The sequence below is a fragment of the Delphinus delphis genome, chromosome 3 (genome assembly GCF_949987515.2).
Source record: "Delphinus delphis chromosome 3, mDelDel1.2, whole genome shotgun sequence".
NCBI lineage: Eukaryota > Metazoa > Chordata > Mammalia > Artiodactyla > Delphinidae > Delphinus > Delphinus delphis.
Window position 1 is genome coordinate 108,645,203 of NC_082685.1, and position 23,299 is coordinate 108,668,501.

The 23,299-nt window shown below is 35.0% G+C and overlaps 1 protein-coding gene across 6 annotated transcripts in view; it reads left to right on the top strand.

The window, feature by feature from the left end:
• SSBP2 (single stranded DNA binding protein 2) overlaps window positions 1-23,299 on the top strand; it is a 299,106-nt gene that overhangs the window by 192,512 nt on the left and 83,295 nt on the right. For 4 of the 6 annotated variants that reach the window (XM_060009206.1, XM_060009204.1, XM_060009201.1 and 1 more), the window contains exon 5: window positions 16,080-16,169. The exons of the other annotated variants lie outside the window; for them this stretch is intronic. In XM_060009206.1, coding sequence (XP_059865189.1) covers window positions 16,080-16,169 — 90 coding nt within the window. The remainder of the gene's footprint in view (window positions 1-16,079; window positions 16,170-23,299) is intronic. 6 annotated transcript variants of the gene reach the window in all.

Genomic DNA, 23,299 nt, shown 5'->3' on the forward strand with positions numbered 1-23,299 from the left:
CTTGCTTGTAAATCATTCCTTTTATTCTTTAGATCCTCTTTTTATCTACTGATGCTTTTTATTTTTAGACAAAACATCTAGTCTTATCTAGTTGAGTAATCACCAGTAGTGATTTCACAATGAAATAAATGGTTATTTTATGGATCCATTTTCAAAATGGTGTTTAAAATGAAGTTAACTTAATGGCGATACGTGATTGGCAACCATATATTAGAACTTGATCTTGAAAATGAATTATGTGGTCATCTTACAGTAGTCAAATTACTATTCAGATGAAATGATGCTAAAAATAAGTTGACATTTCCCATGTAATAGCACCATTGATTCATGTTCATCACCTACAGTGAATGCTAACATGAAGATTGTATAATTTATTTCACTTCAGTGTCCTTTAAAACTGTCCAAGCCTATTTAGAAAATAGCAAAGCAAGTGCCAGCTACATTGACTTCTGTCAACTTGTCTTCCAGGAACTTGATATGCTTGCTTGACATAAAAGAACATGGGCTAGTTTCGATTTAAGATATTTATTAATTCTGTAAATGACATAACACTTACTTTAGCCAGAACAAAGCATGTCATCATAATAGCATGGATTCAGTTCAGCCATTTTTTACTGACCACACTCCAGGCACAGCTCAGCGCTGAGTATACAAGAGAGGAAAATAGGTCTGACCATATAGGGCTAAGTATTTTCACACTGAACAGAGAAAATCTCAATGTAATATGGTTGGTACTACAAGAGAATTTATGCAAGAGTTACAGAAACCATAAATTCTTATTCATCATTTGCTAATGAAGGTATATATTGCTATAAGTACATGCCTAAGGTAGTGGTCAGTTGTTTTCTCTGTGATGTAAGAAAAATGGAAAAGAAGGACTTAAATGAAAAGAAGTGGGTTTAAAATTCAAGGTCAGTAAGATTGTTAAAGTAGTTAGGGGGTGTGGAATTTCCTTTTTGGAAGTACTCCCTAAGGGCCCAGTTGTTAGTAAATAAATGTTCTTGCTGAATATCTTACACGTTCTAAATTGAACGGATGCTTCTCCCCTCCCCTCCTTGCACTCTTCCCTCCAAATCTGATGCACATCCAATGCTACCTATCTCATTGCATCCTAGCGATGCTTATGCCAGAAATCTGGGTCATCCATGACATGTCCTACTTCCTTACTCCTGTTCTGTTGGCCTTCATCAATCCTGACACTTTTTTACCTTAAAACATTTTTTTTTTTTTTGCCGTACGCGGGCCTCTCACTGTTGTGTCCTCTCCCGTTGCGGAGCACAGGCTCCGGACGCGCAGGCTCAGCGGCCATGGCTCACGGGCCCAGCCGCTCCGCAGCACGTGGGATCTTCCCGGACCAGGCATGAACCCGTGTCCCCTGAATCAGCAGGCGGACTCCCAACCACTGAGCCACCAGGGAAGCCCTAAAACATTTTGAATCCATTCACATTTCTTCTCCACTGCTGCCCAAACACCTCAACATATCACTATGCTACTTCAGAAGGAATCTTCTCTTGCCCCCTCTATTTCATTTTCTCAAGGGGGCTATCAGAGTTACCTATTTAAAACAATAGATCTGATGATCATGTGCTTCTTTCTCAAAACACTTTGTTGACTTTGTATTGGTCCTATGATAAAGTTAAATTCATCTCTCATACCACACATTGGAATCACTGATTCAGCCACACTGACCTTCCTTAATATTTCTTATACTCTGTCACTACCCTGCCCACCCTAAGGTCTTTACTTTTTAATTCTTTTAGTTTGTAATAATTTAATTCTGCTGCCTCACTTTTTTTTTTAACATCTTTATTGGAGTATAATTGCTTTACAATGGTGTGTTAGTTTCTGCTTTATAACAAAGTGAATCAGCTATACATAGACATATATCCCCATATCCCGTCCCTCTTGCATCTCTCTCCCACCCTCCCTATCCCACCCCTCTAGGTGGTCACAAAGCACCGAGCTGATCTCCCTGTCCTATGCGGCTGCTTCCCACTAGCTATGTATTTTACATTTGGTATTGTATATAAGTCCATGCCACTCTCTCACTTCGTTCTCTTTTTTGCCCCTTGATCACCAACACTTTCTTCAGCTCTCTGCTTAAATTTTACTTCTAGGAAATGTTCTATAATCCTCTAAAGTACATCTCCTCCTTTCTTTTTCTAGCATTTATCACTCTGGTAAATAAATATGTGTGTAATTGTCTGTTTCCCCCTCTAAGATCATAAGCTCCTAGGAACAAGAACAAGGTCTACTTGGTATAGTATCAGACATGTAGTGGGCACAAATATTTGTTGGATAACAAGTGCACTAATGAGTGAAAATTATGAGGTCAAAAAATTGATTTAAAAAATATAAATAAACCTAAAACGTCTCAATCATGTCATCACTTTAAACACTTCAAATTTTTGCAATTGAATTCAAAGCCATTTTATGTGGAAGGGCTATTAAAAATTTTTAATTCAAATTTTTTAATCCTTATTAACCACTATTTACAAAACACTATACCAAATGAATTTTGCCTGCTTCCAAAAAGCAAATTTTATCTTGTTTAAGGATAAAAATTTCTTATCTTGAGAGTATCCAAAAGAATGTGGTACAGTGTCTGAAGGCACACAGTTCCCTAAAAGGAATTTCAGATGTTTTGAGGGGTGTTGGCATACTCTAGAGCCTACTACCACTTTGTAATGTAAGATTTCGTATTTTTATTTTTAAAAGAAGTCATACTAGCTCTTTATGTTGAAACTGTACTTAACCATCCTTTTCTGATAACTAAATATCTTACATATTTTATATCAGTGAACATCAGTGATTACTGTAGAGCATTGCAGTTGAAGGTTAGAAAAAAATGGTAGATCAAGTTTGGCCAAATGTATCTTAACCACTGTCCCATGAGATTTACTTTTTAAATTAAAGTAAATCTTTAGCATGATTGTCTTTACCTTTGTTTCCCTGTTTTAGTAGAGAGTACCAGTTATTTGCTGAATTTCTCATTTTTTAGTCTAATTAACTGTATATAGGTACTTTTTTTTTTTTTTTTTTTTTTTGCGGTACGCGGGCCCCTCACTGTTGTGACCTCTCCCGTTGCGGAGCACAGGCTCCGGACCTGCAGGCTCAGCAGCCATGGCTCACGGGCCCAGCCACTCCGCGGCATGTGGGATCCTCCCGGACCGGGGCACAAACCCGTGTGCCCTGCATTGGCAGGCGGACTCTCAACTGCTGCACCACCAGGGAAGCCCTATAGGTACTATTTTTAGAATCTTTGATAGGTATTTTTTAGATTATCTCCCTACCAAAACATTACACAGATATAAAAGCACCCTTTGCAGGTATCCCTTAACCTGTGTGTTTATACGTGCTAACATGTTGTTTTGCCTGTGGCCACAATTAAATACCTCCAAACCCAGTGGCAGAATTAAGCCAAGTTATACTTTATATTAATAAAGATTTAGAAAACTGGTTCAGTGGCTTAGCCCCTGTTTCTAGTTTGGAGGCAATATAAACAAATATTTTCATTTATTATCTTATTATTATTTTCATTTTGTGACTTTTATAATCCATCTGTTATGCCACTTTCAAGAAAACAGTAACTAACACCTTTTAAAACTAAACAATATTTCTGTTCAAGTTACTTTCAAGTTCTCTTTTTATTCATAGTAACAACTTTTGAGGATATGAGATAAATGTTGAAGCTTTAAAAATTAATCTTTGTATGGAAATCATCCTAAAATATTGTGATGCAGTGAAATAATTTAAATTTCCTTTTTTTACACCTATTAAAATTTCTGCTTAAGCATATTTGAACTGTTCATTCTAGGTAAAATTTAAGAACATTTAGAAATTTGTTGTATTAGGTGTATATTGTTTCGGGTCCATGCTAACAATGCTGTTAAAGGAAAAAACTCAGAATTACTGACTTTAAATTTCTTCCTATAGAAGCTGTAAATTACAAAAGAGAAAAAGATATTTCAGAGAAGGTGTGCCTTTTTTGTGTAAACTTTTTAACTGACTCATAAGGGATGTGACTTTTTAAAAGATGAGTATATAATGGTTATCTTCTCCCTGGAAAAATTAAATACACAAACAAAAATTACAATGATTCTTGCTATTGATACAGAGCTATACTTCCATGACTGTAATTTGTTCTATGACAAAGTTTTAAAAAAGAACTTCTTAAATAGAGTTTCTTTGGTCATGCAATCAGAATAAGCGTGCCTTGGATTCTAAGACAAAGCCATTGTAAGATGACAGAGGAAACAATTGAGAGAGGGTGTACAGCAGACCATTGAGAGGAGGTCAGGACAGGTTAGTAGATGTGCCTTGGAGGTCTTAGAGACTGATAGGAGGTAACAGGCTTAGATATGTGCAAATGGTCATCATTAGGATACTAGAGAATGAGTAATGGGAATATTCTGCAGGTGCAAAAAGCTATGCATGGGGGTAGGGGAGGGGGCATGGCAAGAAATAACGAGTAGAGATCTAGACGGATGAACTGTTGGTGTCAAGGGAATCCAACTGCAAATACTGATGACTCGACTGTGGAAATGGAAGTCCAGTGGCAGAATGTACTCCCTCAGAATTAATATGTGGAAAGAACTCAATAGAATGTTTTCCTCTTGTTTCTAAGGCAATGAGATGCTAATTAGATGGGAACTGGGACTGAAAGCCCAGCAAAAGGAAGTAAGAAATGGACCTTTTTCTGGTACAAGGATTGAAGCTGGATCCTAGTTTCTTTCGATCAGTGTACTGGGTCAGGGACCATTAGAAAAGTTGACATGATGGTGAATCCTAAACTATGGTTTCAGTTCTCTTTGTATTCTCCCTATCCTAGGAGCTAGCTTGGCTGGAATCTAGATGGGATTGGTGGAGCCTTCAGTTAATAGTTAAGGAGTTATTCCTTTGTGGATAAGAAGAAGGCAGAGTTGGAGTCCCGGCAGGCAGTTGTAGCTGAAGAAAAGATGCTTCGTGTGCCATTCTTCTCACTATGCTTCCCTACTCTTAACTGTGGAAGGGAAATTTTGTGAGATTTGTGAGACCAAGAATACCACAAAAGTAAGCTTTGTTAAACCTGGGAGATACTTTTGTTTATTTTTAATCAGAAGGACAGTTGATTTAATCAAAATCACAGTATTTGCAAACAAGCACTGTGCAACAGGGCAAGTACACTAACCTCTAAGGACACATAGAGTTCCCTAGTTTCTAGATGCCCCATGGAAAATGTTCTTCAAAATGAAATAGTAATTTTGGGGGAGGGGTGTATTAGTTTTCTATTGCTAACTTAACAAACTGCCACAAATTTAGCAGCTTAAAAGTTTATTATCTCACAGTTCTGAAGGTCAGAAGTCTGGGTTGACTAAGCTGTTTTCTCTCCTCTAGGTCTCACCAGGCTGAAATCAAGGTCTGGGCCTGCTGGGTTCTTCCTAGAAGGCTCTGAGAAGAATCCACTTTCAGACTTATGTAGGTTGCTGGTAGAATTCAGTTCCTTGTGGTTGTAGGAGTCGGCCAGAGGCTGCTCTCAGATTCTAGAGACCACCACATTCACAGGCTCCAGGGATTAGGGCATGGATATCTTTGGGGGGCTATTCTGCCTACCACAGAGGAAAACAATTTTTTGCCAAGGGATGATTCTGATTATCCAGTTTCTCTTACCAATAAGAATATCTAGACCCCAAACAACTAGAAGCTTAGGGATTTTTATACTGAATCAATAGTGTAGAAAAGAGACAAAGGCTTCCATCTTTGAGGTCAAAAAGGAAAAAGTAGGGCAATGACTAGAATCTATAACTGTTAAAAACTTGTGAAAGAGGGTAACAACACTAGTATTTCTAACAACTTTTCCTTGTTTTTCCTTTAAACTATGGTATTATGAAATACTGTTTAAGGTTATTTTTATTAAATGTTTGACTAAAATGTTAGTTTGTGGATTGGGGTGGGGAGAGGGTGTTTAATGGAAAAGCTCACAGATAGGCCTATAGTTTGACTTTGTGGCCATAATGCAGGCTTAATGCTGTAATAACAATTTGCCCAACCTCTGAAATTCATATGAAGACAGTAAGTGCTTCTTGATCCCTGAACTTATATGAATGCTAAAAATGGTGTCTTAAATATCCCCATTTTGTTTCATTTTTAAACAGAAAATTTTATATGCTATTTATATGAGTTTCCTTAGTAACTCATAATTTTGAGGAGTAATTGCACTAGCTTCAAAATTCTTTGTGATCAGAATGAATCTGTGCATCTTAGAACATAGTAGGTACCTAATATTTGGGATGCATGTACAGAAGTGAAGATATCACCTAGAACTTAATTGTCCCAGAGCAAATTCTTTATGTCAGCCCTTTTTCTTTCTTTCTTTCTTTTTAAATTTAATTTATTGAAAATACGGAGGTGGAGAAGAGTTCATGTGGTAGTGCAGAGTCCCTAAATTCATCTTGGGAAGTACAGTCTTAGCACTTGTTTAAGCTGAATTTTTCTCTACATTACTGCAGATTGGAGCCTAATTTCATTAGCTTATTTCAATTATATTTTTTTCTACATGTTATTTTGAAAATTTTCAAACCTATAGGAGAGTTTAAAAATAGTACAATGAACACCAAATACCCCTCACCTAACTAAATCTACCAATTTGTTAGCCCTTTTTCTTATAATCTACCTTTTCTGATTAAAGCTGAGTAGAGAATTCAGGGAACCTGATTTCTGAACCATGAAACTGCTGTTTTGAAAATTAACAACTAAATTAAAGGCTGCCTGCTAAAGTCTTCTTTAGGAATGAAATAATCACTGTGTTTATCAGGGTCTTTTTGCATTTCTCTTGCATTTAAAACATTTTTTAGCACCTGTAGCTGCTTCGCTTCTGCTGCCTGTCATATTTCCCACGCTTCTTGGCTTTCATATGAAAAAGTTAACATTTTGTAGAATTTACCAGCCAATCAAAGCACTCTTTTTCTTCTGCATGGCAAACATCAAGCTGTAATACTTAGATCAACTCTTTTACACTTTATGTTTCTAGGAGCTCAGGGGCTACTTATAATTTTGTTTTTAATGCTCTTTCTGGGTCTGTCCCTGTTTTGGAAGCCTAAAGGGTTGAATACTATACTCTGGATAATTGTTTTTGTGAAAGCACATATAAAATATTTCTAAAACAAGCCTAAAAGTACACAATAGTCAGTGATGCTGGTTCTCTGGACTCTAAGAGGGTGACTGAGTGGAGTGGGCTAGGATAGAAGCATGTGGCTCTGGCTCTAAAAATGAACTTGTGAAGACAATGCTAATAAATGCCCAGGATTAATGAAAGTGATTTTTAGATTACTTCTAGGATCTAACTTTCCAAAACAGAAAAACTGGTTCTTCATGGTCTGAAAATTAAAATGTTTCATGTCTTATTAACATAAGAGTTCTTTTTTTAAGTTAGAAATACTTGCATTTTATTTAACCTTAAATTTTAGGGATTAGGTTTGTCTTAAGTTAGCATTTGGTCTTGTTTTATAGCTATTGACAAAACTGGCAGTGTGTATTTTTAATCTATAATAATTTTTATTTATATTAGAAATATGAAACTTCAGAAAGTGTGTGAATGTTTTATTAAAAAATCAATCAGTTATATCATTCTAACAGTTAATTTTATGTATCCACCCACCATCTTTGGTAGATTATTTTTTACCATTTCCATAATTATAATCATACACCCAATTCTATATTTGGCATGGTTTACATAGCACTATATCATAAATAAACTCCTATGTTTCCCAAATAATTCCACCTGTAACTATGATTTTTAATAGTTGAAACATGTTCTATCATGTTTAGACACATATATGTTTTATATGTGCTACAATTTATAGAAATATTACATTATTGCTGAATTTGGGGGTTACCTCGAATATTTCTTACTATAAATACATGACAGTGAACATATTTTATGCATACTGTTTTTCTCATAGTTCAGGATTTATATTTGGATAGTGTCTGAACAGAAGGATTACTTAGTTAAAACTTATTAATTTTTTTATAGCACATGATATATACATGAAGTGTGCTTTCTACAAGTGTACCAACCAGGTTCCCATGCCACTAATAACCTATTAAAATCCTGTCCTATCAAGATTCCTAAGCATATTTCCCAAGTTATCAATAATATCATAACTATTTACTTAGTTGCTAAAAACATTTGCAAAGAATGACCCTTTAAGGTTTGCCAGATCTTTGCTTTACATCTATTAACTGAAAAGATTTCCCCCCAACTTTCTAGCATTAGAAAAGAATAACCTACGTATGATCATTGAAAAGGTTCATCTCACTCTAGGCAAGAAATTTAAAGATCAGTACCTAGAAATGGAATGGAAACATTTGGGAATTATAAATATCAAGAAAACATTCTTCAAATCTTTAGAAGAGAAAAACAGATTACACCCCAAGGAACAAAAATCAGGATGGCATCAGACTTCTCTGGAACAGTAAATACCGGACAATGGTGGTGTCTATAGTTTTTATGAGAGTCAAAAAAAGACATTTGCACATGTAAGGATTTCGAAAATGATATTCATACATCCTCTAGCCAACTAAGAAGTATATAAAAATTAAAACTCGTGAGTAGCACAGTTATGTTATTGTTTTAAACTGATGGGAAAAAAAACTAGACAAACTTGGAGTTGTTTTTGATACTGAAAGTATAATTGTAAAACTGAATTTGGAGGTCAAAAATTATTACTGAAAGCAGAGACGATGAAAACAAAAAGTTTATGCCTAAAACTCCAGATGTTTATAATAAGGGTTAGGAAATGGAAGAGGGAGATGTAGAATAGGAAGAGAAAGCTAACTTCATTTTTCATAAAGAAACATAAACGATATTGTTTGTCTTAACGTTGGTACCTTTAAAGCTTAAGATAAAAAAAAGTTTCTTTTTTCTAATTTTAAAGGACATCTCATTAGATGCATATGAGGGTGCTTTTCTGCTAACAAGTGAAACAGGTAGATAAAATACAGCATAAAGTTTAAAAATAAATGGACGGGAGATGATTTGATATATGAACACACAAAAAAGCTGAGTTTGCAATCTCAATTTTGGGCAAAATAGATTCAAGGCAGTGATTATTAAACATGAAAAAGAAAGGAGAAATGGACAAGCAACAATAATAGGGTATTATATATATTTGAAAGAGCAAGGGGACAAAAATTAGAGATAATATAAAGATATTATGCAAATGGATAAAAATGTAGAGCAGGAACATGGATATTTTATTAAATATCCCTGGGAAATTATGAAAATTGGTCATTGATTAGACCACAAAAAATTATTCAACAAATTCCTAAATACAGAAGTTGTATAGTATATCTTACCTGGACACAATTGGGAAAGCTAGAAATTAAAAAGGAAAATAAAACCTCCAACCATTTGTAAATTAAAGTATATCTTTGGTTAAATCTACAAGGTTTGATATTGGTGTCCTCGTTTTTTTCTAAATCATCTAATCAGTATAATTTTGGTTTCCAGTTATATCCAGTAACTCTTTGGGAAATCGAAATTATACTATTGGATGATTTAGGAAAAAAATCATGAACACTACCATCAAACCTTGCAAATGCAATCAAAGGTAAATTCAGAGCAAAATTTACAGTTTTATATTCTTTATATTTAAAAAAAAGAAAATAAATTAGTTACTAATCTATTAAGAATTTTGAAAATGAACGAAACCTTTTTTACAAAAAAGGAAAATAGAGATAATTTTTTAAAGAAGAAAACATATTAATTGAACAGAAAAAGAAAGGGAACTAATAGAACAATTCCTGGCAAAGATAATGATGAGAACACTAATTCAATTTAGGAGAGAGAAAACAAGTCATCATCTGTCTAGTGCCAGCAGTTCAGTAAGGCAGTCCAGGGCAGGTGGGCAGGCTGTGCTCCACAAGTCATCCAGAGACTAAGGCTAGTGGGTGCTCTGCCATTGTTCAGGACATTGGTTTTGTAGGCATGACAGAAATTAGATCTCCAGTTAAAAAGTAGGAGGCAGTCTAGAAGTGGTGCATACCTCTTCGGCTCACATTAGTAAGAGCCTAATTCTTGGTGACAGCAAGGGAGACTGAGCAATGTAGTGTAGCTGGGCTGCCAGGTCTCTGGCTACAGTTCTATTACCATAAAAGAAGAGGGAAACAGATGTTTGTGGTCTACTGGCAGTCTCTCACAGCTGCTACAGAGGACCTTTTTAAGCATATGAAAGTGGTGTATATATGAATAAAACTAAAAATCTCAATGAAATGAAGTTTTCTGGGAAAAATATAAGTGAACAGAATTGAAGTAAATAGAAGTAGAAAATATAAAAAGAATAATGGCCATAATTACTTCCAAAATTGCCTTTGTATTCAGGCAGTTTTACCCGCTGCATATTCTTTAACTTTACAAAGTAGATAAACACCATATTATGTAAATTTCTTCAGGGCATTATAAAAGAGTTTACAATCCAGTCCATTTTGAGAAGGTAGCATAATCCTAATGCTTAAATTTGAATAATCCAGCAAGGAATTTTCTAAACCTGTCTCATTTAGAATATAGATGTAAAGATCCTAAATAAAATATTAGCTAATATAATTCATTAGCCTATTAAAAGGATCATCCATGATGATCAAGCATGACTTATCTCATAAATACAATGATGGTTTAAGAAAACTATCAATATATAATTACTTATATCCCAAAAGAAAAACCAAATGGTACCAATCAAATATGAAAAGGCAAAGTGTCTTTGCCCAAAGAAAACCAGGGGCTTCCCTGGTGGCTCAGTGGTTGAGAGTCCGCCTGACGATGCAGGGAACACGGGTTCGTGCCCCGGTTCGGGAAGATCCCACGTGCCACGGAGCAGCTGGGCCCGTGAGCCATGGCCGCTGAGCCTGTGTGTCCGGAGCCCGTGCTCTGCAATGGGAGAGGCCGCAGCAGTGAGAGGCCCACGTACCGCAAAAAAAAAAAAAGAAAGAAAAAGAAAACCAAATAATACCCATCAAATATGAAAAGGCAAAGTCTCTTTTATTATTCCTAATCTTTGAAAATTGTTTTTAAAATACTAGGCATAGAAATATTTCTTAGTATAATAAAGAACATGTCTTCAACCAACAGCTAAAATATTTAACTGTGCTCTGCATTAAAATTGTGAAGACAGGAAACCTACTACAGGGCCCTGATTAACCACGGTTTTGATTTCTGCAGTTTTAGTTACTCACAGTCAACCAAGTTTTGAAAAAAATTAAATGGAAGATTCCAGAAATAAACAATTCATAAGTTTTAAAATGTGGACCATTCTGAGTCGCATGATGAAGTCTCACTATGTCCTGCTACATCCTGCCTGGGACGTGAATCATCCCTTTGTCCAGCCTGACCCACCCATTAGTCACTTAGCAGCCGTCTGGGTTATCAGATACAGTGTAGTGGTATCACAGTGCTTGTGTTCAAGTCACCCTTATTTTACTTAACAATGGCCCCAAAGCACAATAGTACTGATGCAGGCAATTCAGATATGGCAAAGAGAAGCTGAAAAGGGCTTCCTTTAAGTGAAAAGGTGAAAGTTCTCAACTTAATAAGGAAAGAAAAGCAATCGTATGCTGAGGTTGCTAAGATCTATGGTAAGAAGGAGTCTTCTATCCGTGAAATTGTGACAAAGGAAAAAGAAATCTGTGCTAGTTTTCACACCTCAGACTGCAAAAGTCATGCCCACAGTGCATGCTAAGCACTAGTTAAGGTAGGAAAGGCATTAAAATTTGTGGGTGGGAGACATGAACAGAAAATGTGTTCTGATTGACAGCATTGTGTTGGGCCAGAAAGCATATCGAGCCTCTACAGAGACTTCAGCAAGAGATCCTCTGAAACAAGTGACACCAAGCCATTTACTGCTAGTAAGGGATGGTTACACAGATGCAGGAATAGGTATAGATCAGAAAATATAAAAATTACTAGAAAGGCTGCTGAAGAAGCTGCTGCCGCATTTCTGGCAGAGGTGAGGAAGTTGATTAAGGAGAGAGAACACATTCACATAACTTTTATCACAGTATATTGTTATAATCGTTCTATTTTATTATTAGTTATTGTTAATCTCTTACTGTACCTAATTTATAAATTAAACTTTATCATAGTTATGTATGTATAGGAAAAAACAATATATAGAGAGTTCAATACTATTGCAGTTTCATGCATCCATTAGAGGTCTTGGAATCTATCTCCACAGATAAGGGAGTCTACTGTATGACCATTTTAAATGTTTCTTAAAAAATACTTATATCTGACTTAAAAATAGTATAAGTGTGTTAATAGTAAAGACAAATAATTCTCTGCCTGGTCTCTTCCTACCTACTCTTACCTTTAATCCTCCTTCCAATTTCTAATAAGGATATCACTATTTTAGTTCCTCTGTTATTACCTTCACAATTTTACATATACTTAAGGTATTTTTTCCTTTTCCACCAAATGGAATTGGTGGAAAATTCCCCAGTGTATAGTTAGGCAGCTGGTTCTGTACCATCCTTAGTAACTAAAACTGTTAGTTATTTAATATGTAGAATCTTGATAAACGCTAATTATGTTTTAATCAATTACATCTTAATTTTATTTTTAAGCAAAATTTTATTTTATGCCTATTGTTTTGAAACCTCCTTACAGAAGTATATACAACTTTTTTTTTCTACCAGAGGCCACTAGTGATAATAACTAAGGTCAAAATAAGAACTCTTCTAGCTTTTATTTCAGATTTTTATTTAAGAAGGAAAATATAAAATAACAGTATACATCTCTGTTCTTTAAATTCAGAAATAGGGAATTAGAGAATAAAAGTTATTATTAAAATTCAATTATTATATAATAGCATTTAAGAGAAGGGGCAAAATGGGAAATGGTGCTGGCCATATATACAAGAGAAAATAAATAACACAGAGAGGAAGGGGCACAGATTGACTTGTGCCTTCTTATAGGTAGAAAGATATAAAAACAGAAAGTCCAAGAGAGGAGACTTAAACAAAGACAAATATATAGCAACATGAAGAAAGATTTCCTGGTGACTCTTTAAAGTTCATTTTAATATATCCCTGGAAAAGCAAATAATTGTTCCATAATTTAGTTCATTTGAAAACACCAAATTTAATATACTGTATTTATAAATAGCAGGTAAAAATTATATTAGTGATTTGGGAAAATATTTTAAAAGTAAAGTTTTCACTTCCAAAAAACCTTGAAATTCAAGTCACTTGACAAAGTAAATGATTTAAGAGCAGTTAGAAAATACATATGTGAAAGAATATGTTAAAAGCATACAAAGTAAACTAGTAAAAAGAAAAAATACTTTTAATGATAATTAATATTTTTACATTGCTCCAAAGTCTTATGTATTCAGTTTAGTTAGAAGTATTTTACAGCCATATTATGTATATGTCTTTCTTTTTTACAAGAGAGAGAATATAAAAAGTCAACCCTAAATAATTGTGGATATATTATATATAAAGGATTTTCCATGGTATTCTAATGGGAATTCACACAAATCCAGCAAAACTAATGCTTTGTAGTAGTTCTTAGTATAATTAAATTATTTGCTCTCCTTTTTTAATTCAGTCACAAACCCCCAGAATAATATTATACATACTTTATGAGTTAGAGCCAGCAACAACTTTCTGTGGATCCTCAAGTCATGAGATAAATTTGTCTCATGAGTTGGAAGTAAACTTGAGACAAGTCTCAGAAATTCCAGCAATGAAACCCAAGAAATGTGGTACTTCTCCCATCTACATTAAGCTCTAATCCCCAAAACTTGATTCTTATTTAGCTTACAGTTTCAAAGCATGTATTATTTATTATTGCTACCGTATATAAATGAGCAAGTTAGGCAGTTTGAGAAATATGCTCTTTTACAAAACTTAGAGTACCATTTAGTGTAACTCTTCAGTGTTTATTATCAGACTAGTATTTGTTATTGATCAACATGGTGTACCAAATGGTACTCTAAGCTTGAGTCCACACAGTACAATAAAGGAGGGAATTATCCCTTGTCAATAAATCCCAGAAGAATGGATGGATAATTTAGTTCAAAAATGTGATCCACAAAGTGAAGTTTGGACTGCAGTGCTCTATACCAGTGCTTTGTATTGGGTAAATAAACTGGATAATTACTAGTATTCTGTTCACTTCAATTTGTGTCCTTAGGCCAAGCCTAGAAATTACTATTACACCAGAAAACTAAAGCATCGTGCTCTATACTAGAAATTATGTAGCTATACTTGCCAGGCAACAAGAATTGCAGGAGAAATAGCATCTGTGAACAACACTAAGGAGGTGCAGCAATTCACTGAATTCTGTTTTGTTTTTGTAAACCTGCTCAACATTGTAGTATACATTTCTATAAAAGCATAGGTGAGTGTGTTTTACAAACTTGTCTCTTTTTATGTAAGTCTTTTTTATTGCAAAAACAAGTTTCTATTCTGCAATTAATTAGAACAATAGTGACATCCTATGTCTAGCTTTCAGTACTAAGAGCAACTTCCCCATTAAAATAATTGACTGTCAAAGGATGTAGATCAAATCTTTCTTCCTAGATCTGCCTGTAACCATATGTATTTAAACTAAAAGAAGATAAATGTTTGGTGGTAACTTTTTCTCTTACTCTAACATTGTGTATTAAAATTTTATGCAAGTTTAATTAAAATGAAAAACAGTTTGCCTTTCATTTTTTAAAAACGTGAGTGTTGATATTATAACGCAAAATAGAGCCATCTGACAAATGGTAGGTATTCAATTAATGTACACTGAATGAAATTGCATGTTTTTGCTTAAAATGGGATGATAGATTGATGTTTCATCTTAATATCTAAGAAATATTATTTCTCCTTTTATACTTCTATGCTTTATCAGAAGTTTAGAATGTTGGCATTCATAGGTAGCCAACATTTTAGATAACCACATTTAAATCTAGGTTTCCTCAGGAAATACTAAAATCATTGGCTTTCAGTGATAATAACTTCCACTACTATAGAATAAACATGTTTTAGTATTTTTATCAATTTATATATCGGAAAATATATGCTACAAATATACTGAGATATTATATCTTCTAATGGAATATTAATTCATGAATGAATAAACTGATCTACAAGTGAGAAAAGTACAACAAATACACTAGATCCAGGATTTGTTTTGAGTTCTTTTCATAACAGAACTGTTGAATTCATACTGACCTGTCTTCAGCATATTTCTGCTCCCTTCTTGGCTGTTCTTAGTATTTGTAATGTGTCTAACGAGATTGAGGGATGAAATCCATGGTTGTAAAATAGTTGTATGTATTACTGCTCTATGTAAGAGTTAAATCTAAAACCTTGACTTGACTACAAAGAGCCTATACCAAAGTTTTTCATATTCCTATTTCATGAAGCCATAGGATTCCATGAAATAATTTGCAAGTAAAGTAGACTTTGAATTTTTCAATCTGATTTTTTCATAATCTGTTTATCTGAGACTAATCTCTCCAAATCTAATTCCTTTCTCTTATTCAATCTCCTAATTACTTTTTCATCCTCACCACCCTGTTTTTTGCTATCAATTATATTTTGGCTACCAATTATAGTATATCAGAGAGTGAATAATGTGCGTGTTGCCACCTATAGACAGAGAAGTAATTATACTTATTTATGACAGAGAAAAGCATAATCTAAACAGAGTTCTTTTTTCCAACTCCTACAACCACCATTTTCAAACTTGTTACTTAAATATTTATCTATTTGTTGTTGATGTTGCCATTTCAGAAGGCTGTGCCTTAAAATAAAGCATTTACTTAAACTTCTATCACTTTATCATTTTATTTGCCTTTTACATTTTACTCAAATATACTATCTTATTAAAGTTCTGTGATTTCTAAAAGTTTAAAGAGACCTGTTTAAACCAAATAACTTAGTCATATCCTAAACTAACTGCTACATCTTTGTTTACCTCTGGAGTGGGGGAAATTACCAATATTTGTTCCCAGGAATGAAAAGCTTCCCTTCCTACAGTCTATTATCATCAGTCTTTTGTTCTGTGCCTTCTCTGTAATGATATAGGTTTGTTTCTCCTTTATTCTTTGCAGAGTGCTGCAGCAGCTCCCAGTCCAGTGCTAGGAAACATTCCCCCAGGAGATGGCATGCCAGTAGGTCCTGTACCACCAGGGTTCTTTCAGGTACTCAGAGAAACTCTGACTAGGAATGTTAAGGCATAGGAACTCCTGTTCGATTTTATTGAAATATATGAAGGAGAATGAGGCTATTTTAATCCTTAAGGTAAACATAATGCTGTGCAGCCAACTCTTGATTATTCAGAGACCGGTTATCTTGTATGTAGATTAGCCCTTCCTTCCAATATTTTCTTTATTGTCAAATTTTTATTCGTATATTTTACCATTTCACTGTGCAAGTAAGAAAGAAAGGTAGCTGAAATGCAAATTAGCTAAGCTAACTGTGGTGAAGATTTGGTGGGAGAAAAGGCTAATGGATGAGGTTTTGGAATGATATATGGATTTTAACTATCCAAGCCATCCATATCTCCACAGACTAAAGATAATCAAGATTTGGCTGTACTTTCACATTATGGCTAAGTCATAACCTATTCATTTATCAAAATTATAGGCTATAACAAAATATTTTGAGAATCATCTTTGTGGCTTTTAAACTGGAATTTTTATCAATATCATTATATAACATATATAAAATCAGATTTTAAAATACATATGTTAGTATTTTAAATTTGCAACAAGCGCATTTATTTTAGCAAAAGATGATAATGATTTTAGAATTACATCAATTTTATGGCATCTACATTTTTTTTTTTTTTTTTTTTGCGGTACGCGGGCCTCTCACTGCTGTGGCCTCTCCCGTTGCGGAGCACAGGCTCCAGACGCGCAGGCTCAGCAGCCATGGCCCACGGGCCCAGCCGCTCCGCGGCATGTGGGATCCTCCCAGACCGGGGTACGAACCCGTGTCCCCTGCATCGGCAGGCGGACTCTCAACCACTGCGCCACCAGGGAAGCCCTATGGCATCCACATTTAAATCTGACAGTTTTTTAACCCAAAGCTACATAGATTCTGAAGTTTATTTTTTTTTAACTCCATAGTTAATTTTATAACACCCTTTGAGAAAATTAGGAAGAATTTAGGAGTTAAAAACTGCAGTTGGAAGGAATTAATGTTATATGCTATATTGTTAATGAATTACATCAGGTACTTATAAACTAATTTGTCACTTTAGTGTTTTATATTTTCAGAGTCCTTGATAATCATTTGTTAATTAATACATACCATCATTTCAGTGTAGATCAATGTACTTTATAAATGTGAAAATGGAGAAATAAAATATAAGTAATTTTCCACAGTACAGCAATTGAATAAAAAAAGTCATAATTAGAACCTAGTACTAAGTCTGAAATGTAAAGTCCTTTAGGATATGCTATTTGTCTGGCTACTGTATATTAATATTCAAAAGTCTTAGAGCTCACATTCTGTCTTGAGGCCCCTTTCTTAAAATCTAGGAACATATTATAACTCTTGGTTATTAATTAAACAATCACTGTTTAAGATAATAATAATAATAGCTAACACTTAGTAACTGCTTACTGTATGCCATGCTTTGTTCTAAATATTTCATGTGTATAAACTCTTAATCCTCACAATAACCTAGGGGTAAAGTAAGTATTATCATCATTACCATTGCACAGATGAAAAAACCAAAGCATGATAAGCAGTTTGCACAAAGTCAGAAAGTCACAGGACGGGGATTCAAGGCAAGGCTTTCTGAACTTCTGCCATTGACTTTACCTTTTAAAGTTCATAGTTGATCGTTACTCATAAAATATTTCTAGCTCATTTTATATTTTTTCCTCATGCTCTTATTTCTCTTACTAAGGATAGATTGGAGTTAGGGAGTAAATCAGAAGAGTTTATCTACTTACAAGAGCTAGCAGAAGCTCTCTAAGTGGCACTTTAAAAAAGAGGCAGTGGGTTGGGAAGGAAGCCAAATTCTTCCTAGGGTTAAGCAAAGATGTATAAACCTATACATTTTCATTTTTACATTTTGTAGAATGAACCATTCTTCCCTTACCTGCCTTCTGCCTGAGTCTTGATAAGAGTAGTTGAAACAGAATTAACTTCTGTTTTAATCCAATTAGATAAACACTTGACTACTACTAGATGCCAGGCACTGTGGTAGGCATATAAAAATGAGTGTGTATAATACGTACCTTCCTGAAGCTCACTGTCTAGCCAGCGAGTCATTATTAAAAATAAATAAGTGTAATACAGCAAGATATGTGCTGTAACAGAGTAAAGTTCTGTGTTGACCTAGAAGAGAGAGCTAAAGTCTGCCTGAACTGGAGCTAAGAGTGGTTTGGAAAAAGTTTTCCAAGAAGACAACAAGCAGAGGAATGATATTCCAGAAAGTGGGAAAAGTGTAAGCAAAAGTGTGGAAGCATCAGAATGACCTGTGCAGAGGCATTCAGGGTAATATGAATGGAAAGTAGAGGGGAGGGCAAGCAGGAATTCCTGGAAATGAAATTGGAAGATAAGCTGTAGCATCTTGAGAAGGGCCTTATATGCCATGTTAAGAACTTGAGTCTTTATTCAGTAGGCATGTAGGAACTGTCAGACATCTTTCAGAAGGGCAGTGACCTGAATTCAAACTACAGATTTAGGCTTTTTTAGGCACCTATGATATAGTTGTATACAAAATCCCTGCCGTTAAAAAACTTACACTGTGGTGAATGAGAGAGAGAGAGAAGGCAATTAGAATTTAGAAAGAAAATGGCTATATTAAATGAGTATTGCATGTTTTTAGAGCACAGCAGAAGGCCACCAAACCCAATCTTGGGAGAGTCATTGTCAGAAAAATATTGTCAAAACTGTAAATAGGGCTTCCCTGGTGGCGCAGTGGTTAAGAATCCGCCTGCCAATGCAGGGGACACGGGTTCGATCCCTGGTCCGGGAAGAACCCACGTGCCATGGAGCAACAAAGCCCGTGCACCACAACTACTGAGCCTATGCTCCAGAGCCCGCGAACCACAACTACTGAGCCCACGAGCCACAACTACTGAGCCCACCATGCCACAACTGCTGAGCCTGCGCACCTAGAGCCTGTGCTCCTCAACAAGAGAAGCCACTGCAATGAGAATCCCGCGCAACGCAAGGAAGAGTAACCCTGGCTCGCTGCAACTAGAGAAAGCCTGTGCACAGCAGCAAAGATCCAACGCAGCCAAAATAAATAAATAAAATAAATTTTTAAAAAAATAAAAAGAGAAAATAACAGGCATGAATTCCAATTGAGACTATGCTAATAACCAGAAAGTTGGGGGGGGGGGAAGTAAATAAAATCCAAATTGGCATCTAAAGATGAATTAGGCAAAGGAAGCAGAGAGATATGGAAAGAATATTCCAGGAAGAGGGAAAAAAATTTATGAAGACCCAGACAAGAAAGGAGAGAGACCAAATAATTCCCCAAAATCAGAGCTTAATTAGCTAAAGGGAGAATGGCTGGTGATGAGGCTCCAGAGTAACCTTGAGGAGCCTTGTAGGTTAGTTGAGTTTGAACTTGATCTTAAGGGCAGTAATAAGCTATTGAAGGACTTTAAGCAGGAAACAGGCATGTTCATATTTGCGTTTATAGAAAAATCACTCCAGTTATAGGGTGTAGCGTGGATTGCAGAGGGACAGGTTTGAAAGTAGGGAGACTATTTAGGAGGCTATTACAGTAATCTAGGTGAGATTTGATGACAGGGACCACAAAATGAGGAGTAGGTTTGAGGTAGGACAGATGAAGAGGTTCCTGTGGGACCTCCAATTAGAGATATCCCTTAGGCTGATGAACATACAGGTTTGAAGCCTAAGACAGTGATCTAGGCTAGAGATAAAAATTGCAGGATTGTCATCATATCAAGGACCTGAATCCACAGACGTAGATCGATTGTCCAGGGGGAAAGTACAGAATGAGAGAGTAAAGGGGTATACACCTGGACTCGAAAAACACTGACCCTTGAAAGAAGAGCAAAAACAACAGAACCCATTAAAGAGACTGGTGCAGACTGTCAGCTGGTTGGCTGTGACAGTAGCTCAAGAAAGAGACTCTGTGGACCTACTTAAGAACAGTGGCAGCAGGACTGGAGAGGAAGAAGCTATGCCTAGTATGTTTGATAGGCCTTAGTTGATTAACCAAGTTAGGGGTAGAAGGGAAAGAGTTGGAGGAATCAAGCATGACTCTGAGGTTCCTACTTAAGGCCCCTGGAAAATTTTCATGTCTTAATCTAAGTTAGGAAAGATAGCGGGTAGAAAAAGTTTTAGATATGTTTGAGCATGATAAATGTCGTTCCTTTTTATCCAGGGTGACCATTCCAGCTAATCTTTTAAATACTTGTTTCCCCTATTCAGTAGGCCTAAGTATGGCCAGTCTCCGTAGAAATGCCTCTCAGAAATATTGGAAAGCTCAAGTCATCAAACTTTTGAAAAAGAAATAGTATGTTACCTTTGGTACCTGTCATAATGAGATCAGGGTACTCAAATGTTTCCTAAATATCAATATCGGTTTCCTATCCTTCATCATGATTCTGACCACAATGCTTGTTGTTAATGAAGAGCAGCTACCTTCTATAAATAGAAATAGCACCATGACAATCATAATTCAAGTCCAAACGCCAGTTTCTAATCCAGTTCCATAGAGATAGTGATGTCCAAGAATTATCCAGAGTATGAAAATAGTTTTGAATCCCCGTTCTTATTTGGGGATGGCTGGATGGGACTAGACCAGGAAAAGACTGAGCCTATTAGAATTTAATGAATAAAGGAAAGTAAAGCAAGAAGAAGTTTAATTAACACGTAAAGCTTCACCAGCTTCAACAGTTCTGAGCTCTACTCACTGTGTGATCCTACCATAAGAAATACATTGAAAACATTCTCCTAAATAGACAAACATTCTCGTTTTATCCCTGTTTACACTGCAGAACAAGCCCTCTCTTTTCCATTATAAGTATAGACTTACATATATTACCAAGTGGAATTATTACAAACTCTAAATTTGTGAATTCATAACAACTGCATTTGAATAATAGCAATTAACTCAAACTCCAAAATAAATAGTTATGATTAATACCCCATACATTTAATAAGTCCATCCTGGAAGACGGTCTCTAGATTAGCATCTATCAACCATGTTGATATCCGTCACATCTATTTGTGATATCAGCATGGTTCAGACTTAAACCTTGACCTTTTTTAATTGAAATGGGAGTGCTTCTATTGTTGAGTAGGAGATCAAATTAAGTAAAATCAAGGGGAATAGTTGGACATGCAAAAGGAGGTGTCCGTTTAGTAAAATAAAGCCATTTGAAGTAAGACACATTTATTTACTTGGAGTCTTTTATCAAAGGAGTAATTTGTATAAGAAACGCTCTAAATTCTCACAGTGACCTACCATGGAACTGGTGAATGACTTGAGAGCAACTTTCTTAAATTGAGGAGTGTTGCTACTGGGGTCAGTGGGAAGATAGTAGAAGTGGGCTTTGATCTAACTAGAGTTTGACAGTTTTGGTGGAAGAAAATACAGTACTGTGGTGTGGTGTGAATACACCTAATAGGTCCTCAGAACTAAGTCTATACTCTGACTCTCCTGTCCCTATGCTAGAGTATTATTCAGAAGTTTCATTGTATGCTAAGAAATTTGAATTATGCATTAAAAGCATCAACCTGCTGTATATTCATTCTCATAGCATTCTTACTAAAAGTCAGGCAAAAATTGTTTCCTGTAGTTTTATCGAATAAGCAGCATTAATCCTTGAACCAATTAGATTTTCTTCACACTTATGTATAATAATCAAAATAGTTTAGTAAAATGCACTTATAAAACAAAGTTCTCATTCATTTGTATTTTTTTTAAAAATAGACTATTAACTCTGTTGCTTTATAATTTTCTAGATTTGAGTAGTAAGAAATCTTCTCTTGTGAATTTAATATAACTTAAACTACGTTAAAGAAATGGGCATTTCTTATTTCAACCAAAAAAATCTGAGGGGAGTGAAAAAAATACTTTATTTTTTCCTTCTTTCTGCTCTTCACCACAAGAAAACTTCTAAGAAAACCATATCTTGTTTTTATCACTCTAATCAAACACATCTATAACTTTTATATAAAAACACAATGTAATCTTTTTAATAGGTCTAATGTAGATATCTTTGTGTATATAACTAATGTGGGATATACTTGTAAATATTTAATTTTGAATTCTGTATAGGCTTTTGTTCATTTTTACCATGTATTATATTGTGTTTTGATTTTTATCTTAATACATTTGCTGTATTCTTAGTCACTGGATCTGTCTTCTTTACTGAGAACTGTTGAAAACTAATAATACATTGATGATGGATTGTAAATGTAAGGCTTTGACATGAATAAGATTATAAATACTTGTTGAAGATAAAGTATACCAAGTAATTTAGTTTCAGACTAGAGTGGCCATCCATATTTTAAAATCCGAATTGATCAAAACTCTGATATGGTGGGAAATATGTTGCAGCAGTTTCCTAAGTCACATTCTTTCTACAGGCAGAATGTTAGCAATGGTAAAGCGGTTTTGCCATCTAGTGGTGGTTTGCCGATGTCTCTACTTGTTTGGGTATATTTTCCAAAGGTTCTATTTTTAGCAAGACTGCACTGTAGCAAGCTGACCTAATGCTTTGACATAGTAATAATGTAATAACAACAACAACAACAACAAAAATACAAAGAAATCTCCCCTTTTCTCCATGGTACACTTATTGACTAGAAAAACTCAATATAAATGACGTTCATAAAGCACCAAAGACAAAAACAAAGCTCAGGGTAATATAATATTCTTGATATTTTAAAAGAAAGAGAATCAAAAAGGAGAAAAACAATTATTTAATCTAACACTTGAAACTGAAAAGGAAAAAGACAAGAAGAAATGTTTTTACAAGCCCTGGTTAAATGTTTCTGGAGGTAGATATTTATTTGATTTATTTTTGGACATAAGTCCTACATTTTGAAGATACCTTCATAACTAAGCATACTCCTCTTCCTATTCAGACTTTCACAAAACAACCTTTTATTATCAGTAGCACCTGTTTTACCCTATTATTTATAGATATAGTAGTTAAATAGTCTCCATTCCTTCTCAGTTTCCTTCTATTATTAATCTTTAAATTGTCTTCTCTCCCAATGGTATGCCTTTCCTCTTATCCCTCCTGATCATGTCTGTTTCAGAAGTTAGTATTAGGAAATACTCTAAGCCAGGAGAAACTCCCTTTTCTTCTCCCCAGAA